The sequence below is a fragment of the Typopeltis vanoorti genome, chromosome 13 (genome assembly GCF_054136105.1).
Source record: "Typopeltis vanoorti isolate ZY-2024b chromosome 13, IOZ_Tvanoo_1.0, whole genome shotgun sequence".
NCBI classification, from domain to species: domain Eukaryota; kingdom Metazoa; phylum Arthropoda; class Arachnida; order Uropygi; family Thelyphonidae; genus Typopeltis; species Typopeltis vanoorti.
The window spans coordinates 65,652,528-65,677,988 of NC_143561.1; the positions used below are offsets into that span (position 1 = coordinate 65,652,528).

Consider the following 25,461-nt stretch of genomic DNA (forward strand, 5'->3'; position numbering starts at 1 on the left):
AAAAAAACTCAGTTATTAGGGCTCAAATAATTGTTATAAAAATTAGAAATATACACATTTTGAACATGTTAAACTATCTTAAAGAATTCTCTGTGTACAGTGCCATGATTTTTTTTTATTTACATCCAGTATACCACCAAATTTGTGTTCCTTACAAAGTGTGTTATATAGTTATATTTTATAATGGTATACTTCAGTTGATTGCCTCTTCTACAGAGATGTTTGAAATACCTAACCTAACCATACTGTAATTGGCTGGAAAGCAGATATGCTAACCACTCGGCCAACCAGGCTGGTATCACAGCCAGATAACTGGCTTCATGGAAACCTAATTAATGCAATTTAGGACAGTTAACCACAACTTAGTCTCTTGCAACCATACAGTGTCATTTCATTGTGTGCACCTCTAGTTGGTTTGGCTGTTTTGTGGGATTAAAATCTAAGGTTCCATGAAGGAACCCTGCCATCTCCAAATAAGACTGGATAATTTGCCCACAGTTAAGAAGCCCTTATCATTGGTTCACTCAGTATGAAAAAAGTATGAGTCATCCAAAATTGGTCTACTATGAGTTGAGAGATGACTGATTAGGTGTGATCTTCCACAATGGTGACATGCTTCTAGGATGCTTGACAGTCAGGAAGCATTTTTCATATGATTTGACACTCTTTTCTTATTCTGCTCTTCTCAGTCTCTAGGGTATACCATACAGTTTCAAATACTGTTTTCCCATAGACATTGTCATTTACTATTTCCAAGTGTAACATTGACACGAACTATGCTAATATTACACTTTTTTTATATTCTCTTTGAGGTTATTCTCAAATCACTCTTCTTGTCCTTCAGTACTTTTTTGCCTTCCTTGAGTTCTGGGCAGTGGATCTGTGGAAAGCAAATATGTAATATGCAGATTACGTGAAAAATCTATCAACGTTGGTGGTGAATAATCGTCTCGATACTCATGCAGCTAACTTCAATCTAAACATTGATGTTAGATGGGCTTATCTTTCCAGTGAATCTAAGGATTCTTTGAAGACAAGATTTTTCAGGTGCCTGCAGTATATATGACTGTATTTTGCAACCATACAGCAAAGTTAGGTTGGCATCACTCCTATAAACTAAGAGTTTGGCTGCAGTATGAATTTCCTGATAATCAAAGACTCATTTTCTCAAATGTCCAAAAGTTGTATTAGTGCAGTTCTGATACAGAGTTTCCTTATTAATGTAGTATTTGTTGAAAGAATTTCAGTTGCCAAGATAGGGAAAATGGTTGATATTTTTCAGGATACTCCATTCATCTGAATAACAGGTACTTGCACTGAATCATCTAAATTAGGTTGGTGACATATTTGCATCTCTTTGATGATTACACTAAGGCCAATTCTTTTGTAAGCTTCTTTTAAATTGTCAACAGTGATTTGAAGTTCACTTTCAGAGAAAAATGACAGTCATATGTATACTGGATTTCTACAAGTGATGTTTTGGGTGTCTTTGTTTTGGATCAAATTTCTATTATAGTTAAAATGTTTTCCCTTCCATCTTATAGGTCAGTGGTTCCCAAACTGTGCACTGTGGCGTCCTGAGGACACCGCAAAATATTCCAATATTTTTACTGAAATAACTGCGCCAACTGCGCACTGCAACTGTTAGGTAGTCCTATGTTCTGACTTTGGGCACAGTGAATTGAAAAGGTTTAGGAACCATTGTTATAGGTTATATCAACTTCTGAGGAAGTTTGCTCTCACCAACAAGATGAATTGGTACAAAAAAAAAAAAGATATTAAAGAGCAGAGCATGGATGCTATTCACACAGAAAACAGAGGTAACATTTTCTGTGGATTTGCTACCTTGTGGTGGAGCAGCTTGCATATTTTTATGTTTTTAAGAGTGATGCCATCAGGTTTCATACCCTTGTAAGGCTATGTTAGACAGTGTTCACTTATTGGAGTCCTCAAGTGGCTTGAAAAAATTCCATGTTAGTTTCTAGAGCAGGGCTTTTGGATTACATAAAACTAAAAAAAAAATTAAAAATAGCATTCATAATTAAAACCCCTTAGCCTGTCCATACATTACTACAGGTGTACGGTAATGTGCAATAACTTTCATAGATTGAAGCCACATAGAGTACTGTATGTCAATTGTAATTCACTGTCATTCCATATTAAAATAAGTCACTTGCAGGCTTCTTCCTGCAAGTGATTTACAGCTCTTCCAAACAATGGCTATTATCCTCCCTGCACAACGTCTGTGCATTCCTCTGGCATTTGATAAGTGATGGCAGGAAAACGTACATAGGCAGTTGGGGATTGATCCATTCATTCATCAATTCTATTAGATAAAAATGTATGTATATCCTTAGAAATAAGGATATACATTTTTATGCATTTGTAAATATATGTGGCATACCAGTTTCAACTTTTTTTTTTTTTTTTTTTGTTGATAGCATTTTCACTTAAAATGGGACTGGTGTCGAGGCTAGCTGGTAAACGGACGTGCTATCGGAGAGCTCCTGAGAGATTTGTGTTTTTTGTTGATTTATTGGTGTTTTGGATTGAATTTAATGGACTTAAGTGTTTAATTTTGGTATATTATTAGAGCTTTATTAACGTGGTTAGTGTACTAAAGTGTTTTATAACATAATCTATGTCGGGAAGTCGCCGCTAGATGAATTCGTAATGAGTAGTGTTCGTGAAAGCTCCAGATAAGATAAGTATCATTTTCAGTTATCGATACAAATTACTTAACATTGTGTAGTTTTGTTTTGTTTGCCTTGCGTATTTTAGTGCGTCTATTTTTGGTGTTATAACGTTTAATTTGACAAAACACGTTACAGATAAATATGGCACCTATGCGTAGGAAAATGGCGGCCAGTAATGAAGGTTCGCCATCGTTATCAAAGAACGGTAGCATAAAAGAAATGAGTCAGTGTACTAGCTGTGAAATGTACGCTTTGCGGAGTGCGGTCGGAGTGTGGTTAGATGACGATCAAGGTTTGAATGTGTGTAGAAAATGTAGGGAGAATGCGGAATTGAAGTGTATTTCGGATCGTGAGTGTGATATTTTTGTCAAACTTCAGAATGAAGAAAATAGGGATATGACAAGAAACGGCGAGGTTGTACCAGAGAATTGTGAGAGTGTGAATGTAGACATTGTGAATGTAGACAGTATTAATGGTTTTACAGAGAATAAAAAAGATGAGATAGATGCAATGAGTGAGCTTGCGTTGTTGAATGGTGCGATACAAAGGGCAAAACAGTAGCTAGAGCATATGAGCAAAAGTCGACTGAATGAACCTACCAATAATAAAAAGTATGACAGGAAAAATAGGCATATGAGTGTGAACATGAACAAAATGAAGGATAGAGTGCAATATGGAGACTCGTTAGTACGAGGTGTGTTAGTAGAGGATTTGACAAAATCGTACCAACCTGGTGCGACCATAAAGGACGTAACTGCGTCTATTAGAGAGCAAAAGGAAAGGGTGAAAGAAATGATTGTTGTGGCAGGTACGAATGATTTGAAAGGAGATAAAATGGAAATGATAGAAGACCTGAATGAATTGTTTGAGGTAGCAAAAGAAAAGAGTGAGAGAGTTAGAATGATTAGTCTTTTGCCACGGTATGACAGTGAAATGTTTAAAAGGAGGGCTATAATTGCAAATGACTTTATTCGTGGGTTATGTATGACGAGTGGTGTGGAATTTGTGGATGTGTGGAGTGAGTTTGATGGGCGAAAGGATCTATATAAGATGGATGGCTTGCATTTGAATGGTTATGGTGTAAGAAGACTTGAGAAAATGTTGCTGAATGTAGTGGATGTGCAAATTCAGGGAAACTAGATTTGTTAGGGGGGGGGAGTAGAGATACAGTCCTTATGGAGGCAGTTGAATGTAAGAATGAATATAATATGCCAGAGCAAATAAGGACAACAAATCTGAGTGGGATAGTTAATATAAGGCATCAAGGTAGGGTTGGGGCTAATGGGGGTCATAAATTCATGTACACTAATACTAGGAGTATTAGGAACAAGAAGGAAGAGTTTTTGGCCATGGTTGGCACTTCCAGACCACAGGTTATAGGTATTAGTGAAACATGGCTGACTGTAGATGATATAACTAGTGGGATTGAATGTGATGGGTATAGTGTGTTCAGGAATGACAGAGAATAAAATGGGGGGAGGAGTATTGTTGATGATAGCTGATGAGCTCCAGCCAAGGAGAATAGAAGTTGAATTGCAGGATAGAGAAAAGAGCACATTTGAGGCCATTTGGTGTGAGATTGTGGCTAGCAGAACTAAATATACAATTGGGTGCTGCTATAGACCAGGTGATGGAAAAGATGGTGGTGACAGTATGCACAAGCAAATAGAAGAAATGGGTGGAAGGAGGGTGATTATTATGGGAGATTTCAACTATGGTCGCATTGATTGGAGTGAGGAGAGGACACACGGGAGGAAGGAACTGGATTTTATGCGGTTATTAAGGGATAACTATCTGCGACAGCATGTAATGGAAAATACTAGGGGTCAGAGAGTGTTTGACCTAGTAATTACATCTGAGGATTTGGCTGTAACAAATATGACCACATTGCCACCAATTGGTGAGAGTGATCATAGGGTCTTAACTTGGGAGGTGGCTAAAGGTGTAGAATTTTCAATTAAGACAGGGTACATGTGGAATTATCGGGCGGGAAAGTATGACAAGCTTAGGAGTTTGATTGGTTCAGTGCCATGGCATGTACAACTGCAAGGACTAGAAGTTGATAGTGCATGGGAGGTAGTTAAGAAGTGCTTGCATGAAGCAATGGCTGACTGTATACCTAGAGTCCGAATAATAAATCAAGTAGGGGTTAAATGGATGAATAACACCATTAAGCTTGAGTTGCAAAAAAAGAAACAACTATGGAGGGAATTTAAGGAGAAGGGTGACCGGCAGGCACATGAACGGTATAAAGCGCAGGCCAGAAGGGTGACGAGTGTGGTAAGAAAAGCAAAAAAGGATTACGAAAGAACATTGGCCATGCAGGCTAAAGAGAATCCTAAACAGTTTTTTAGATATGTAGCAAGTAAAAGGAAAAATGTACATGGCAGATTGATTTTAAAGAATGCCGATGGTAGGGAGGTAACTGAATCAGTTGAGATAGTTGAGTTACTGAGTGAGCACTTTGCAAAAGTATATCATCCAGGTGGTGACATTGCAGAAACGAATAAACCAGTAGATTATACGGGAATTGTGGTTAATGAAGTGGAGGTGAGTAGTCTATTGCATAACCTCAATGTCAATACATCTGTGGGATTGGATGGTATACCAGCTCGTGTTGTACGAGAAGCAGCTAAAGAATTGTCAGTACCCTTGACCATTTTGTTTAATTTGAGTCTCGGGTCTGGGTTAGTCCCGAGCGGGTGGAAAGAGGGGAAAATAGTTCCACTGCATAAAGGTGGTTCCAAGACTGCTGTTGTAAATTACCGACCGATTAGCATATCAGGAATCATTGTCAAGGTCTTAGAGAAAATAGTCAAGAGGAAAATACAAGATTGGATAGAAGAAAATGGGATACTGTATCGGGGACAGCATGGTTTTGTGAAGGGTAGGTCATGCCTCAGTAACTTGCTCACGTATTATAACACAGTGACGGCTGAACTGGATAAGGGTAATGGGTTTACAGTGATTCTACTGGACCTTGCCAAGGCCTTTGACAGGATTCCACATGGAATTCTAATCAGTAAATTGCAGCATATGGGAATGGACATAGGGTTGGTGAGATGGATAGGAGGGTGGTTGACGGAGAGATATCAGAGAGTGGTTTACTCGGGAGTAGAGTCCACAAGACGGCCTGTGACTAGTGGTGTGCCACAAGGATCTGTTCTTGGACCACTGCTGTTTAATTTGTTCATAAATGATATAGGAAATGATCTGAGAGGAACAGTTCATTTGTTTGCGGATGATGCGAAGTTGGGTAGGGCAATAGTGAATGCAGATGACGTCAAAATTTTGCAGGATGATTTGGATAGATTGGAGGTCTGGGCTAAGGAGAATGGATGTCAGTTTAATGTGGCAAAATGTTAGGTTATGCATTTTGGGGTGAAAAGATTGGCGGCAGTTTACTGCATTGGTGGAACCCTGCTCCAGGAAATTGATGAGGCACGAGATTTAGGAGTGTTGGTAGATAAGGAATTGAAATTTTAGGGGACACATTGCAAAAGTGACCAAAACAGCTCATCAAATCACTTGGTTGCTGAAGAATACGTTGACAAGCAGAGACAAGCAGGTTATTGTTCCTCTCTATCGAGCCTTGATAAGACCCCATCTAGACTACTGTGCTCAGATTTGGTCACCTAGGTTTCTTCTTGATGGGGAGGAGGTGGAGAGGATCCAGAGGCGAGTGACCAAGATGATAGCAGGTCTGTGGAATGAACCGTATGAGAACAGGTTGAGGATTTGTGGGTTGCAAAAATTGGTTGATAGGTGGAGGAGGGGAGATATGATTGAGACATTCAAATTACTGAAGGGTTTCTATAAAATTAATTCAGAAGATATTTTTGAGAACAGGGCTGGTTGTGGGAGGACTAGGGGACATCCATGGAAACTGGGCAAAAGTGTGGTTAGTAAAGGTGTTAGAGCTGGGTTCTTTACTTTTAGACTAGTGAATGAGTGGAATGCGCTCCCTGAGTCTGTAGTGGATGCTGTGGCAGTGAATGAGTTTAAGGCGAGGTATGATAGATACTGTATGAATGTCAAATAGTTGTGATGAATATGATTTGGGCCTCCCTCGATGAGTCTAATGACTCCTGGAGTTGCCCGTAATAATAATAATAATAAAACTAATATTTATAAAGTGTCTTCATGGCACAGAAAATATCTGTAGTAATGTGTTTCTAATTTTGAGTTAATTTATACCTAGTCTGGTCATAAGTACTGTTACAACTTGAATAGTTGTAACAGTATTTATGTTAAACCTTTAATCTATCAGTAAATCATTTACAGCTTTCAGCACATACAAACACATATATAATGTGCATATAGCAGTACTCAGTGTTTGAAATAGCCCCATTTTGCCTTCATGCATACACTAAATCTGTGAGGCCACATATCGATGGTGGCACCCACAACATCCAATGGAAACACTGCCACTGTTCACTCCAAATTCACCTTCTGAATGCTTGGGTGTCATTTCTTGCAGGCTACTCTCTTAAGCTCCAACTGCAAGTTGAAGTCCACCAGGTTCGGATCAAGACTTCCAGATGGCTAATCAGATGATATGTTGTCACATTCACTTCCAACCACTGTTGTGTGGTCTTCACCTTGTGTTCAGGGACTGTACAACAGGTTCCAGCACAGTGTCTTGATACCACTTTGGCAGAAGTTTTGATCCCCTTTCTTGCAGAAATGCAACTTCAATACCCCCCCAATACATCACCTCTCCCACTAAACCATCACTGACGCAGGGTAATGATCTCTCTGAATCCTGGGTGCTAAGGCACGAGCTGTGCCAGGGCATATACCTGATGATTGTTTTGGCAGTTAAATGACTCTTATGGCAAGACTGTGTGTGTGTGTGTGTGTGTGTGTTTCCTTTTAAAAATATTATGCGTTTCATAAATGGGTTGGTTTCTGTTCCAGGTGAAGTATATATGAATGTCTGTGATATTTTGTTTTTTTGATTATACCATAGTATATTATCTACAAAATAAAACATAGGTAATCATTGTAATCAGTATCCCTTCCCTTATCTTTAAGAATATGAAATTGCACTTTCATATGATAGAATGATAAACTGCTGTAAGCTGTACAATGTTGCCAAAAGTGTCCAGATGTAAATTTGTGTGTCACATAGTTTTGTAATTTTTCTTTTTTTTTGTTTACTTTTGTATTCTCCTCTTTAGTCGTTTGTTGTTTCTTCCCTTATCTTTACATAAATTTTTTTCTTATTCCTACAATATTATCTTTATCCTTATGTCAGGTCCTAAATCTTTAATATTGTCTTGTTCCCTTATATACCTCTATTAACTTTAAACTTATGCCCTTCTGTTCCTTATATTTTACCTCCAGGATTCCTATTTTTATGCCAAGGATCTCTAGATATTTATTTGAATAAATATCTAGAGATCTTAGTGACTGCACCTCAGGAGTTCCTTTTATGGCATTAAATATTATTACTTTTGGTAGATATTCTTCCTTGCACATATATACAGTCGTGGCTACCCCTTTACTTTAATTTTGTATTAATTATCTATCTTCCCCTCTCACAAGCTCGGTTGTTTTTGATATTTATTTGTTTAATATTTAAACAACAAATTTAATTAATGTAAAACAATTTACACTAAGCTTGCAGTAATAGAAATAATCATCTCAATTCAGATCTATATAAATCAATTAGTTAAATTCCTGTATTTTAGTTGCACAAATTATATCACTTATTTAACTAGGTTTCCTATTATAACACAAATCATTTATGCTGAGCATTGGTACATGTTACTTAACTGTTAACTCTTAAATATCGAGCACATAGACCATATCTTTTATACACAAACGCTCCTTCCCTTTTATGCTGGGAATATTCTATAGGCAAATTTCACCAATTTGGCAAACAGTTACACTCTGACGTATTTCACATACAAATTCCTGACTATTATTTAACTTCTAATCTTCAACTGTTAATTATGCCTATTTTGATCAGCCTCTACTTTACAGTCCACTAATAAAAGGTCCCTTAAAAACTGAAAGAAAAATTGGAAAAACAGATACACTCACTTTGGTGGTGACTACCCTCAATTGATCTGGCTTCACACTGGATCTCTGTTCCTTTTTCCTCTGTGTCAGGCTTTCTCTCCCTGCTTGTGCTGGCAATGGATTTGTTGACAGCCTGCAGAGTCAGTATCTTCCCGGGACACGGGCGGAGGTTCTTCGGTTTACGGAGTAGTTGCATGTGCGTAGAAGGCAACAGAGCAGTTTCCTTCTGCTTAAAGATTCCTTCTCCTTGGACTATAGCTTCCGGCGTAGAGTTGTCATCAGGGGTCTATTCGTTGCCTAGCAGATCGGCTCCTCTCATCCTTCCTTTAGGCTTCTGGCATACTTTCTCCAGAAGTTGCGTTCCCGATGGCGTACATCTGGCAGATAACTGCCCACTGGCCAACGATCTCTGGGTCACCGATGAAAACTTCTGGAACCGAATCACTCGTGTCGCGATCTTTTCGCCAACGGCTTTTATTCTCTCACCTACGAATCCTTGCACGGAGATATGGGACCCCCAAACAGTTCAGTGAAAACCATTGATCCCTTTCTCTGACTGACCTTTCCATTGTTTTTCTCCAACACTCCCCAAATCCTATTCGTTCTGGCAGCAGACATTTGTTTGAAGCTGTTGTCGGTCCACCTAGCACTGACTTTGAGCGTTTCCATATAGAATACACACACAAAATTTGATGTTGTTATAAGGAGCTAAAAATACACTGTTTACTAGTGGCAAGGTATTGCCTTAATCCTACCTTCTAGAATATTCCCTTATTTGGTAGAGAGCATATGCAATTCCCATAGGGATTATTTACATTTAACAAACATCTATGTACAGGTTACAGTTCTTACTGGGCTGGACCTTGGTAAAATTTTATGTAAAAATACCTTGTCTTTATGGAGCTACATAAATATTTTTACATAGACACCCTTCCATAGCTCTATGTTGCCTTGCCTGTATAATGCAGATATAGTCTGCCCAGAGTGCCAAGAAAAGTCAGTTCATGTTGAAGGGGAGAAAGGAATAAGGCGATGTATGCATTCATCAACAACATGTGAAATCATGTACTTTATATGTAAAATTTTCCATCTGTTATACAAGCAAAATAGTTACTACTTTAAAAAATTAGAATTTTGATAAAAGAAAAGCTAATTTTCTGACTTGTAATAATAAACACTCATCCCACGAAATGCATTGATTACTCTGTTGTTATTATTATTATTATTATTCAGGCCTCCATGGAGTCAAAAGACTCATCGTGGGAGGTCCTTCCTAAGAAACACAAAGTCTATCATACCACTCCTTGAACTCATTGACCATTCTCACTCTCACCACTCCATCAGGCAATGCATTGCATGATTCACCCACCCTCCATGCAAAGAAACCACTCCTCACCCTCTTGCTTAGTTTCCTTTCGTAACTTCCAGGGATGGCCTCTTGTCGTCATCACTCCTTCCCGCTATTCAACCAAGCGAAAGAATTCCCCAGTGTCAACTCTGTAACCATCTCTCAATCATATCACCTCTCCTTCTTCTATCCACCAAACTCCGCAGTCCACATTCTCTCAGCCGATCCTCATAACTATCATTGTATAGTCCTGCAACCATCTTTGTTTTCCACCTTTGTACCCTTTCCACAGTTAATTTATCCCCTTCAAATCATGGGGACCAAATCTGAGAACAATAGTCCAAGTGTGGTCTGATCAGAGTCTTATACAACGGAATGATAACTGTTTTATCTCTGCAGGTCAGTGTCCTTCTCATTATTGCAGCAATCCTCTGTGTTACCTTTGCAATATGTCCTCTAAATTTCAGGTTTCTATCAATCATCAACCCCAGATCTCTTTTCTCCCCTACTTCCTCTAGTATAACTCCTCCTCTAGTATAACTCCTCCTATGGGAGGAGTTATACTAGAGGAAGCAGGGGAGAAAAGAGATCTGGGGTTGATGATTGATAGAAACCTGAAATTTAGAGGACATATTGCAAAGGTAACATATTGCAAAGGTGGCAAAGGTATTCAAATCCTCTTGCAGGGCTGCTGCATCTGCACTATTACTAATAATCCTTCCCAGCTTCACATCATCTGCAAACAACTGAATATCCCCTTGCAATCCACTGACAATGTCATTGATATAAAGGTTAAACAATATAAATCCCAGTACTGAGCCCTGTGGGACCTTCACTTGTTACCCTCTGCTTCCTTGAAACTGCCCCACCATACACAACTCTCTGATACCTATTGGACAGCCAATCCTGAATCCAGTTGACCAATCTGACATCCAGACCCATGTGCTGCAACTTAAATATCAGCTTATCATGTGGCACCCTGTCAAATGCCTTCGCTAAGTCTAAGAAAATGGCAGTATATGCCTTTCCCTCATCTAATGCTCTTGTAACTTTATCATAAAAGGCTAGCATATTGCTAAAACAAGAGCACCCCTTCACAAATTCATGTTGACTCTCACAGATAACATTATCCTCATCTGCCCAATGCTGTATATGGTCCTTCATTACTTTCTCCAAGATCTTACTAACTACTGATGACATACAAACTGGTCTATAATTAGACACTTCCAGTCTGCTACTGCCCTTATGCAATGGCACTATCTTACCTTCCTTCCATTCCATGGGCACCTTTCCAGCAGCCAGACTTTCATTGAAAAGCCAGGTCAAAGGCACTGTCAGTTCCCTGGCACATTCTCTCAAAACTCTTGGTTAAATACCATCCAGTCCCACAGCTCTACTGACATCCAGAGTACTCAGTATTTGAAACACACTCTCCTCCTGTACCTCTAAACCTTGAACCTGCCCTATCCCTCTAGCATTAAAACTGACTTACCCAGGATGAAATACTGCAATAAAGTGTTCATTGAACAGTTCTACTATGTCTGCTGCATCAGTCACTCTATTCCCATTTTTATCCCATAATATCATTCTTCCACAGTCATTTCTCCTCCTACTGGCCACATATCTGAAAAAATTCCTTAGGATTTTCTTTGGATCTTAGGGCTAATCTCCTCTCATATTCCAGTTTTGTCTTCCTTACCATACTAGTCACTCTTCTGGCCTGTGTCTTGTACTCTTCACGCATCTTCTCTTCACCTGTCTCCTTATATCTCTTCCATAGTCTCTTTTTCACATGCAATTCTTGTTTAATATTGTTTGTCATCCACAAGAGGACACAATTACTCCAAATTGTGTCCTCTTGTTCACTCGTGGTATACAACTTACTATTGCTGCTAACAAATATTCTTTCATAATTTCCCATGCACTAATGATATCCCGGCCTTCCAATTCCTCTCTCCATAAAACTTCCCCAAGTTGACGTCTAAGACTATTATAATCACCTGCCTTATAATTCCACATACGTTCCCGTCTCTTTAATACTCCTGCATGTCTATTCATTTTCCAAGTCAAAACCATATAGTCACTCTCTCCAACTGGTGGGAGAGATGTCATCTCATTTATTATCAACTCTTCTGATGCTATAACCAAATCCAAAACTCTTGAACCTTTTGTTCCCTCTATTACATGTTGCCTAAGACATTTGTCCCTCAAGAATTCTAGAAAATCCATTCCCTTATTGCTACATACATCTTCCTCTCCCCGGTTTATACTACTGTAGTTAAAATCTCCCATAACAATCATTCTTCTTGCACTTGCCAAACTCAACTGTCTAAACATTTCCTGGTCCCCACCCTCTGTACTCCTGGGTCTGTAGCAACACCCCAATAAATATCCTGTCTTGCCCACCTCTACCTCACACCATATGCTTTCAAAATCATTAGTGCCACTACCTTCCAAGGTCTCCACTCTTAGAGGACATAGGTCGTCACTTATCATAAGCAGTACTCCACCACCACGCTTTCCTATCATGCCGAAAAATGCTGTACCCATCTATTCCAGTTATTATATCCTCTTCTGTCAACCACGTCTCAGTGATCCCAATAATTTTTGGCTAGGCTGATGCTATCTGCGCCACCAATTCCTCTCCCTTATTCTGGATACTCCTGGAATTAGTATATAGCATATAAATGCCGTTGTTTCTATACCTAGCCTTATCCTCTCTAGACTCCACTGGGCTCAGTGTTACCTGATGTCGTCCCCCTTCTCCCAAGTAGCCATTCCCACAAGAGGCCACCCCTGCTACCATCCTCCCTGGGACACACTGATTTTTTCAGAACACAATCTCTCCAGATGCCTATGTCCTTCCTCATTCAAATGTAAGTGGTCTCTTGCATACAATTCCTCTCTGTCCTCAAACGCACTCCAAGCATCCAGATATTCCAGTCCTCTCTTGTCACACATTCTGGCTATTATGTCATTCAATATTACCGCTCTTCTGCTCAGTTCGTCATTATCATACCTAGGTAACACACACACTATCTTTCCTCTCTGTGTCTTCTTTCATACCACCTCAAGCAAGAATCTCATATCTCTCGCTGCCCTATTTAGACCACCACTCAAGTCATTTGTTCCCGCCATCACAATCATTCTCCCCCACCTTCACCTCTCTTAACTGCCAAAGCCACCCTTTCTATCGTTCCTCCTGGCAAACACTCCTCATGCATCCTATCTTGAACACCACGGATCATTGAGTCCCCATACATTATACCTCTTACCATTCCCTCTCTCCTGTTGTTTCCATTTTCTCCTCTTCTTTCATTCCCATACCTCTCTCTCTCATTCCGTCTGTCCTACTGTTTCCATTCTCCCTCTTCTAGCATTCCCATACCTCTCTCCTACTGTTTCCGTTTTCTCCTCTTCTAGCACTTCCATATCCCTCTCTCATTCCGTCTCTCCTACTGTTTCCATTCTCTCCTCTTCTAGCATTCCCATACCTCTCTCTCTCTCATTCCGTTTCTCCTACTGTTTCCATTCTCTCCTCTTCTAGCATTCCCATACCTCTCTCTCTCTCATTCCGTTTCTCCTACTGTTTCCATTCTCTCCTCTTTTATCATTCACAAATTTCTCTCCTCTCCTATTATTCCCGAAACTCTCTCTCCCCTACTCCGATTTGCCTTGCATTTACATTTATCGCTTCCATTCTTCTAATCTCATCTTTCATACTTATCATACTTCTCCCAAGACATTCCACCACCTCTTTCAGCTCCTCTATCTCCCTCTGCAGGTCAGTCACTAAATCGAAATTCACTCTCCCGAACAAAACCATCTAAACTTTCACAGTCACTTACGCCTTCTACACTATCAACTATTATTTTCTCATTCACATTTTTTTCTTCATTCTCTCCTATCACACTACTCATCTTCCTGTATTCATTTCCCGTTTCTGGAGCAACAAGGTTGGTTATTGAGATATCTGCTGCATTTATTTCCTCCCACTGCCTGCACTTCAAAAAACACACATGCATCCCATCCTCTCTCACAAGCCAAATATCCAATTCCTGAGATGCATACATGCCGCAAATTGGAATGGATTTACCTTCTTCTGCCATGCATAGAAGTGTAGAGGTGTCTCGCATCTGTGATCAGACAATACACGTCTGAACATTATATAAGCATATGCACGTGGGCATTAGCTATGTAAACATTCTTTGCTGTCAGGATGAACGGACAAAAATGAATAGAGTCCATTCAAATATGTGATGTGATAGTCAGAGCCCACAAGTTCGTCATTTGGTTCAAGAGATTTCTTTCACATTGCATGTGGCCTGGCTACAGCAAGGTTATTGTGAAGTGGAAACGTAATGGAGCTACCAACCTAACCTCCCACCAAAAAAAAAAAAAAAAAACTGGTAGGTCCAAGAATCTGAGAAATTGAGGCCCATCAAACTCTCAAGCATGTTGTCACAGTAAATCATCATTCAGCCTTAGCATCAATTGCAAGTGTCTTCCACATGAGCTCTGAAACAGATGCCAGTGTGACAGAATTATTTGCCTGGAAGTGTTTGCTCTTGGGTTTCATAGTTGTGCTGTGGCTCACAAGCCCTTGATTACACCTGACAATGCCCTTTGTTGTCTGAAATGGTGTACAACACTGTTGGACTGTGGATCATTGGAAAAGGGTCTTGTGCAGCAATAAATTGCAGTACACAATCTGGCAATCTGAATGTTATATCTGTACCTGGCAGATGTGTGGTGAATGATTCTCACAGGAATGTCTTGTATCAACTGTAAAATCTGGAATCAGTACCATAATGGTCTGGAGGTGTTTTTCCTGGTTTGGACTGGACCCATTGGTTTCTTTGTCTGGATCTTTAAATGCTAATGCCTACCATGACATTTTGAACAATTCTGTTCTTTCCACATTATGGCAACAGTTTAGAATAGGTCCTTTCCTGTAACAGCATAATAACACACCTGCTCACAAAGCAAGGGTCCTAGTTCCATGGTTTGAAGAAATGGAAGTGGAAGAACTAAACTGGCAAGCCCAAAGCCCTGAACTTAACCCTATTTGAACATCTTTAGGATGACCTGGAGCGAAGGTTGCATGCCATATCTACTCACCCAACTAACACTTGCCATCTGTTTTCCATACTACAGGAGGAATGAAAATGAATTCCAGCAGCAGTTTACCAGAACTTAGTAGAAAATACCTTGAAGGGTAATGGCTGCAATAATAGTGAAAGTAGGCCTGAACTTGTATTGACCGAAACACTGTAGCAATGGGAAATACAAAATTGATCTCTGGACACTTTTGGCACACATCATGTATATTTTCTACAACTTGTTTTATTAATTTAATAAAACATCACTCTGAGAATGTGTATTTGAATTATCAGTCACTACTTTGAACTTGCAATTATTTTATACACTGGTGCTGAATATTACCTTTTTATATAATGGATAGTTAAAATGAAATATATATTGATCTTTAATTGACCATGATTTATAAACATCTAATACCAACAAGTTTCGCCAACGGGGCTGTCCGGCTTCTTCAGGGCTTATAACGGTAAGAGAAAAAACCTCAAAGTGGCTAGTACACAGAAAATGGAGTAACACTATCATATAAATTAAACATTAAAACAGAACGCGTAACATTACACGCATGGAGCGTGTTGTGTTAGTCATTGTTATGAGAGCATGTTCTGTAGTTTTGAGCGAAATTAAATTCTGGCAGACCGAGTGATCTTATTAAGATTTTCCATATGTCAGCTATTATCATTCCCTGGTTTCTGTTAAGATTTTCTCCAGAACAGAGGACTACAACGGCTTCTTTGAAATTTCTACAATGGAAGTCTTCTTCTAGGCAAGGCATGGAGCTGCTATCCTAATCAATGGTATGGCTAATAATCGTGAAATGATGAGCTAGACCTCAGCTGTCTGTTCTGTTGTTATTAACATCTCCTATATGTTCTTTTTTTTGGATTTCGAGGTTTCTCGACATCTGTCCCATATAGTTTAGACCACAAGCACATGGACTGTTGTACACTCCAGCGTGTTTGAAAAAAGGATTAATATTTTTTGGCAATCTTAAAACGTGATTGACAGTCTTGACCGGTCTGAACACAACTCTGATGTTGAAAGGTTTAAAAAGTTTTGTGATCTTCTCGGACACTGTACCTGCATAAGGAATAACTATGGATGAACTGTATTGTGTGATGGTAGGTTGTTGTTGTTGTGGGGGTTTTCTATGAAGAATCTTGTTGATTAGTTTCTTTGGATAGCTAATTTTTATTAATGTCTCTGATATATGAGTAAGTAATTTCATCATAGAGTTCTTTTTCTTCTGAGATGATGTTCAAAAATAGAGCATATATATTATGCTGAGCTTCTGGAAATTTTGTTGAGTTGACTTGAAATGAAGGTAGCGTCCCGTGTATGTGTTGGTTTGTGGTAGACTGTTAGTTTGATATGTCCATCTGCTAGTTTCTTGATTAGGGTATCCAAAAATGGTAGTTGATTATCTTTTTCCAGTTCCAAAGTGAATTGTATATTTTGATGAAAAGAATTAATTTTGGTTAAAAAGTCCAAAAGAGCTGTTTTTGTGTCCCCTCCAAATTATGAAGACATCGTCTACATACCTCCACCACACTAAAGATTTTGGGTCTACTTTTAAGAGGATGTCTGTTTCTAGCTTTTCCATGAACAGATCTGCACAGGGCAGTGAAAGGGGACTGCCCATAGTTAAGCCATTTAATTGCTCATATATCATTTCATTCCATTTGAAATAATTAGATTTAAGGCAGTGACAAAAAAGCCCCCCCCCCCCCCCACCCCCCCCCCCCCCCACCCCCCCCCCCCCCCACCCCCCCCCCCCCCCACCCCCCCCCCCCCCCACCCCCCCCCCCCCCCACCCCCCCCCCCCCCCACCCCCCCCCCCCCCCACCCCCCCCCCCCCCCACCCCCCCCCCCCCCCACCCCCCCCCCCCCCCACCCCCCCCCCCCCCCACCCCCCCCCCCCCCCACCCCCCCCCCCCCCCACCCCCCCCCCCCCCCACCCCCCCCCCCCCCCACCCCCCCCCCCCCCCACCCCCCCCCCCCCCCACCCCCCCCCCCCCCCACCCCCCCCCCCCCCCACCCCCCCCCCCCCCCACCCCCCCCCCCCCCCACCCCCCCCCCCCCCCACCCCCCCCCCCCCCCACCCCCCCCCCCCCCCACCCCCCCCCCCCCCCACCCCCCCCCCCCCCCACCCCCCCCCCCCCCCACCCCCCCCCCCCCCCACCCCCCCCCCCCCCCACCCCCCCCCCCCCCCACCCAGTTTATCAGAAACCTGCCTTTATTGGTAGATATACAGGGGTGTTCGGGATAAATTTGACATATTTATAATTAATTATATTTTTCCGTAAGTTACATGTATTAACACACACTTCTCTTCATTTAAAAGTTTGGACCCTTCTTCATTCATATACAAGATGTCAGAAAGGATGGATAGCTGGAACCCACCTGAATCATGGAAGAGAATAACTTGTATCATGATGATTCGTGCCCGCCATCAAAATAAGGATATTACGACTGCTGCCCAATGCTCCCTGAATACAGTAAAAACAATCAGGCATGAACTAGAGACTTGCAATGGTGACTACGAGGATGTAGCAAGAAGAAAGATCCCTAGCAGACGATCTGATTGCGTTTGTACAGCAGAATTCCTCGCAAATCTGCAGGAACAGGTGTTGAAGAACCCTGGCATTGGAATTCGGGCTTTGTTCGTGGAGTTGCTTACTGTAGTCAAGCCCTGGATAACAAGGGTAGCCAATGGTAGGCCGTATGTATGGCAGCAGGATTCGGCCCCTTGCCACACCTCTGGGAAAAGTCAAAAATGGTTGTCTGAAAATTTCTACGACTTCACCAGTCCAAATGTTTGGCCTCCAAACTCCCCAGACCTTAACCCCATGGATTATTTTGTATGGGGCGCAGTTGAAAAAGACACCAATCGCACTTCCAGTAATACAAAAGCCCAGTTAATGGATAAAATTAAAACAGTTTTTGCAGCCCTTCCCAGGGAGACTGTAGCATCAGCTTGTTCGAGGTTCCGAAGCAGAATTGAAGCTGTGATCGATGCTAATGGTGGTTATTTTGAGTAAATCTTGTTGATAGTATTGTAATTAACTCTGCCTGTAATGTTTTTTTGTCAATTCATTAAATTTAATAGATACAAAGAAGATTTTCTTTTTCCTTACGAAACTGTCAAATTTATCCCGAACACCCTGTATATATACATCAAAAATATATAATCATCATCAGACCCCCCATGGAGTCGAGACTCATTGTGGGCAGTCCCACTCTCTCTCTCACACACACACAGACACACAGCTCATCATACCTCAATTTAAATGCATTCACTGTCTTCTCTGCACCCACCACACTTTCAGGCAATGCACTCCAATCACTAACTACACTCGATCCAAAAAAATCTACTCCTTACTCCTTTACTCACATTCTTATACAGCTTCCAGGGATGGCCTCTTGTTTCCCCCCCTCTGCCTCCAGACATACTATGAAAAATATCATTCACATTAATCTGGTAATTACCCTTACCAACTATAAGTTGGTAAGGGTAATTGTCTTGATCATGTCCTCCCCCCCCAGCCATCTCTGAACCCTCTCCGACAACTCATCATCCTTTTGAAAACCAGGATACCAAATCTATGCACAGTAATTCATATGCTGCTTGATCAATCCTTGTACAATGGAACCATAACATCCTTACTTCTACGGCAGTGTTCTCTGCATCATTCCCATAACCCGTTGTGTTGTCCTCACAATTTTAGCAAAATATCCAAAATTTCAAGTTCCTGTCCACCATCACCCCAGACCTTTTATCTCCTCCACCTCCTCTAAGATATCCCCAACTTTGTTACATAAAACTGATATCCCCCCCCCACACACACACTCACCTATTCAGTTTATTCAAATCCTCTTGCAAAGCTACATCTGCTCTACTTCTCATAACTCTCCCCAACTTTGCATCATCTGCAAACATATCACCATTTAAGTCCCTTCTAATGTCATTTACATACAAATTAAACAATGGCCCCAAAATAGAACTCCCCCTGGAGACACCACTAGTGACTTTCCTCTTCTGGGATATACCCCCCCCCCCCCCCCATACACAACTTGCTATAAATTAAAGATACCAAGAAATTATATACTTGGTTTAATCCTTTATCCAAGTGTAACCAAAGAAAGCTTGCACCTGAAGTATTTTCAGGACTGGGGCAACTCGTATAAGAAAGCTAAGACTTCACATCACTTGCTTTAGCATCCCATAATGCAAAGCACATCTCCTTGCAGACATGTATAATGCTATGTATTATGGGAAGGGTCACTACCTAGACTGGTTTCGATCTTTGAGGTCTTGTCAGTAGGAGCCAGACCCAGAGGTGATACTAATGTTGAAGTAATGCAGAAGTCATATTTTCATATACGAGTTGTCGCAGTCCTGAAAATACTTCAGATGCAAACTTTGTTTGCTTACACTTGGATAAAGGATTAAACCAAGTATATAATTTCTTGGTATCTTTAATTTATGGTATAACCAATTAAAAAAAAAAAAAATTCCCATCACAACCTGCTAATACCTATCATACAGCTAATTTCCAATCCAACACGTTAATCTACTATCCAATCCCATCTGTTCCAGTTTAAGTACTAGCTTATGTGGCAACCTGTCCAATTCCTTTGCAAAATGTAAATATGCTACTGTATATGCATCCCCCCCCTCTTCTTGTCCAATGTATTCATCACCTTGTTATATAAGTAAGCAGATTGCTAAAATGATCTTCCTTTAGCAAATACATGCTGTCCATTTAAAAGAATTTTGCTGCTATCAATCCAGTTTTGTATCCCTGTCCTCACTAGCTAGTACAGCACCGTGACCACAACTCCAGGCAAGCAGATTGTCGTGTAATTCGAAACCTAAGTCCTATAATCCCCTAAGTGGAACAATTTTGCCCTCTTTCCACTCATTTGGAATTTTGGCCATTCTAAGACTCATGTTAAAAAGGTAAGTTAAAGCTGTTGTTAACTCCTTGGAGCATTCTCCCAAGACACATGGTGATATACCATCAAGTCCCATGGCCTTGTTGACATCAAGTTTACTCAATTCCTCATATACCTCCTTCTCACTCACCATATACCTCATGCATGAATATGAATATAATGCATATAGCTTACTGTAAAAAAACACTTAACTATAATGAGTTATAATAAATGTGTGAACACTGATAAGATTGATTGCATGAATTTTTTTTTAATAGGATATATTTAATTAACACAACTATTCACTGTTTCCCTTGAATTCTAATAGTGTGCTCATGCAGTTGGGATCAGACTCAAGTTGTAAAAGCATGTTATATGACATTTCTTAGATTGAATGAAGAGTATCTATGCTCAGTTCCTTTGTGTTGTATAAAGTGTGAATCTAGTGACTGGATACTGTGGTCCATTATTAGGTTAAACACATTTACTCGAACAGTTAGAGAATCTGAGGAATTTCCTTCATCATCTATAAGCTCATCTGCCATTCTTTTCTTCTTCCTCTGCCTTTTAACTGGCAATGCTGTTTCCAAAGAGTCAATTTCCAATGTTTGATTTTCATCCATATTCAACTATGAAATCTTGTCATTACATTTATTTCCAAATTCCAATGCCTTGCTGTGAACGTTATCAAATGTTCTTGTCTGTTACTTCAACTTTGTTGTAGCTGAATCTATTAAACTCCATGCAGTAAACATATTGAAACCATTTGTCTGTAAATAACTTGATAACGGGGCTTTAGTTTCAAATATATACAAGTAAGTAAATGCTGTCAATAGTATCTTTGAAGTAAAACATTTGCTTCTTGTTTTGTTTTTGCATCAAACTTGTCTGAATCTTGTATCATTGATAGAACACTGAGGAAGATACAGTAGAAGTGTTAAATGAGCAGTTCATTCAAGTATTCCATACTTGTGATTGTAACATAATGCAGCACTTGAAAGCAGTAGGAATTGAGGAGGAACATTTCCAAATAATAGAAAAAGCAGAAGAAAAACCAATTGCCTCTCTGTTTAGCTTTTATTGATTATGAAAAAGCATTTGATTCATCAAAACTAATGCAATAATCAAAGTACTGTAGAATCAGGGAGTTTCTGGAGAATATATGGGCCTCCTCCAGGCAATATACCACACTGTAATAGCAACAATCCAACTTCACACGAGTAGCAATTTGTAACACCAAAAAACAATAATAGAAAACAATTTCTTGGAAGGAGTCTCTTCATATACATACTAGGTTATCTCATTGATCTAAACTGTGGACTTCAAAAGGAAATAAATAGGAGAGTTCAACTTGCCTGGAGTGCATTCAGAAAACTGAAAAGCATTTTTCAAAACAATGATGCCCCACTCTGTTTAAAAAGGAAGACATTTAACCAGTGTATACTTCCAGTCATCTCATATGGTTGTGAAACTTGGTCGCTAACAAAAACACTGGCGACTAAATTAACAACTCAAAGAAAAATGGAGATGTTGATGCTAGGCATCACATTAAAAGATAAGAAGTGAAACACCTGGATAAGAAGCTAGACTCACATCACTGACATCATTCTTCACCATAAGCAACTAAAATGGAAATGGGCCGGACATCTATCCAGAAGAGATGATGAGTGATGGACCACCATACTAACGAACTGGATTCCAAAAGAAGGGAAACGAGGCCGAGGATGTCCTAAAAGAAGGTGGAGTGATGAATTGTCAAATTTTGTTGGGGAAAATTGGTCAACCATTGCCAAGAACAGAGAAAGGTGGAAAGAACTGGAGAAGGGCTTCATCTAGCAGTGGACAGAAAACAGCTGAAAAGAAGAAGATGTGCATTATATCTGACTTTTACTGCACTAGTAGGTCATTTAATTATGGAAATAATGATGATTAATTTGAATAATAGTGCAATATCGATTGGCATTTTTGTGCATCACTAATAATTAGAAGAGTTGTGATATTTTTCTTGAATGATTTGAAATTTTTTGTTTATTCATGTAGGCATTTCTTGAAGAACTTCAGAAATCAAATTCTTCTCAATCAATCAGCAGCATCATTGGTCAGTTTGGTGTAGGGTTTTACTCCACTTTTATGGTAGCCGAGAAGGTAGATGTTTATTCTCTCTCATGCAAGTCAGGGGAAAAGGCTTATAAATGGTCATCAGATGGGTGAGTAGAAATACTATATTATTTTTTTTTTTTCGCTTAGAAAAATACCAGTTAATACCTATTGTCGTTTTTTGGGATATGAGGACGCAAACATAGAGGAGGAAAAGGATAAATCACAAACTCTGTCTCTAGTAGCCTTTATCTAATAATCTTGCTGGAGAATTTCCCTTTCTAGAATGCTCTGCATGCACATTTTAAAGAAAAAAAGAAAAAAAAAAGTTGTTCAGGGGTGAGGTGGAATATCTCAGTAAGCATCCACAATAACTCTACATGGAATTTAATTTTCTTTGCCAGCATAGCAGTTGAGATTTTTATGAGTAGTTCTAGGCATTCAAATCTTTGGACCATTTGAACTAAAAAAATTAAATTCAAGTTTAAATTTGAATTAGAAATCATTCATTCTAAGCCAAAAAATACTATATGTCACTGAAAACCACATTATAAGAGTGGCTGTTATAAAAAAAAAAACAATGTTTTGCAATTTGAAAACTGAAACATTTTGCTGAAGAGTGAGGAATTCATTAATAGCTTCAGCAATGTTTATTCATTTTTAAGCCTTTCCCAATGGAAATTCCCTATTTTACAGCATTTTGAAATTGAGGGAGGAAATGCATTTTAATTTTTTTTTTGGACCAATTAAACATTTCATGTTTTCCAATTTTCTTCATCGGTCACTCCAGTGAATAAATTACTATTGCCATATCAGCTGTTTCATCACTTTACAATGAATTACTTACTATATGAAAGTGTTAGCATGCTTCATTAAAGAAATTACTAAAACCATATCAATAATTTCTATAGTTTTTAAGACTGAGAATCCTAAATAAACTTTACTGGACCCTTTTCTATGTGACCCAGAGAACAGCAAAGTTTCTTTCAGTTTTAAGCTGAAAGAAACTTTGTGTGTTTATTTTTTGTATGTTTAGCGACATCTGTTAATGTTGTTTTCACTCCTGTGAATGCTTAAAAATGTACATCAAAAACTGTCAATATGCAAAATTTCAGCTGCCAAACTTCACAGCAAGTGAATAAAAATTTTGATATATCTATCAGGAATTAATCTGAGGAGAACAGTGATGATTATATAAGAGATTTCAGATTGAATATATTTTTTAGATATAAGTACATTTATTTATTTGGCAAGGTATTGGGAGACCCTATTTTAGGATGAAACTACTGATATAGTATATTAGTATATGAATATAGTATATATATTCCTATCTTCCTATCTATATATATATATATTCCTATCTTAGTCCGCGCGGTTAGCCTAGTGGTGCGCTTTGCAACCATATGCCTGGAGAAGGAGTGTCCAAGGTTCGATTCCCGTCAGTGACGTGAGGAGCTGAAGGATCTTCCTCAGCCATAGCCAAGTTAGCCAGTCTTGGGCATAAACAGCAAGGTTTTTCCCCCCCAGTTTATCCTGGGGTTTTTCATCCCACAAAGCAGGCAAACCGGCCTTGAGAACTCAACACTACGGACATAGGATACACCGGGGCATAGGGCTGACCACCTTATCCTGTGAACGGTTAAGGTCCGATGATTAATAAACCCTCGACACCACAAGGTAACAGAGGGTAAAAGGAAAATGAGATGAGATGAATATTCCTATCTTCACTCATGACCTGTATTGATTTATAAAGGTTAAAATATATATATTCCTAGATCCAACTGTATATTTCTATACTAGTAGCATGTGGAGGACTGAAAGAGATATTATCTATCTCATCATCAAGGATAATATCTCTATCTCATCATCCAGTTGCATCATTGTTTGCTGAGTTATAAATAAATCTCCATTTTTTGCTGATGAAGTTTCATTCACTTCGTGATTCTAGGTTCTCCATCTATGTTCTTGTGTACATATAATGTCTATGTTGAATTTTTCAACTCCTCTAAGTAACTCAAAATATTTTTCCAGTTTCTTGAGTATTGTCCATACATTATATGTTGAGAAGATGACATTAGATTTCCATAATTTAATTTGGTCACACTTTCTTGTGCCTTTATTCAACCAAGAACTTCCTGGAAGGCTTTGATCCTTGGTCTTCATAGTAACTGTATCAGCAGTGGAGGCACAGGTCTGTGTGAAAGTAATTGATATTGTCTCATTTCCTTTCGTAATCATTTAATATCCACATAATTGGCCCTAATATGTTTTACCAGTCATATTAGCCTGCCAGGAATTTACCCAGTGTTTCCCAAGAGGCATCATGAGGAGGTGTGACTTGCATCCCCCCCTCCCCCATCTGAGTTAGCACTGAAAAAAGAAAAAAAAATACATTGATCATTCTATACCAGATACCCACATAAGCTATGCTTTTCTCTTAAATTTATTCACACTAGATGCACTTACTACCTCAACAGGCAAACTGTTCTACTCGTTTATGATTCTTTGAGAGAAAAGCTCTCACTCCTTTCTTAACCATGCATAGACTTAACTTCCATGGATAGCCCCTTATTCTCTACCCACCTTCCATTTAAAGAAAAATTTCATTGGCCAATATCCTCTAACACCCTCTCAGAAGTTTATAGACTTCTTTCATATCACTCTCCTCTTTCTCCTGTCTGCTAGTGTCTTCATTTCACATACTTTCAATCTATCCTCATAATCTACATTACATAATTCTAATATCATCTTTGTAATTTCTTTGCAGCCTTTCCATGACTTCTTTTATTCCCTTAGAGCTAACTAGATCAAACCTACACACAGTAGTCTGGGTGTAGTCATATCAAGGCGTTAATAAAGTGGCAAAACGACTTCAATATCCTCATGTTAATGTTTGTTTCAGCATCGCAATTATCCTCTGAGTTGTATTTGTAAATTTTGCAATGTGATCCTCGAACTTCAACTTTCTATCTGTGATAACTCCAAGATCTCTAGCCTTGTCAGTTACTCCAAGCATAATCTCACCAATATGTCTCACCAATTGGATATCTCATCATGCCAAAGTGCATAACTTTATGCTTACTAACACTGGACACACACACTTCCAGCCTATTTAAATCACCTTGTTCCATGCTGTGTATATCAGTAACATCTGTGTTTGCCCTACCTATCTTTGCATATCAGCAAACAGTTGAAGAGCTCCTGACAAACCTTTCATAATATCATTAGTATATAGATTAAACAACAGTTGTG

General features: G+C 39.5%; 1 protein-coding gene across 1 annotated transcript in view; it reads left to right on the plus strand.

The window, feature by feature from the left end:
- Positions 1-25,461, plus strand: part of Trap1 (TNF receptor associated protein 1) — a 271,125-nt gene that overhangs the window by 137,081 nt on the left and 108,583 nt on the right. The window contains exon 6 of the mRNA XM_090403299.1: positions 22,153-22,319. Coding sequence (XP_090259425.1) covers positions 22,153-22,319 — 167 coding nt within the window. The remainder of the gene's footprint in view (positions 1-22,152; positions 22,320-25,461) is intronic.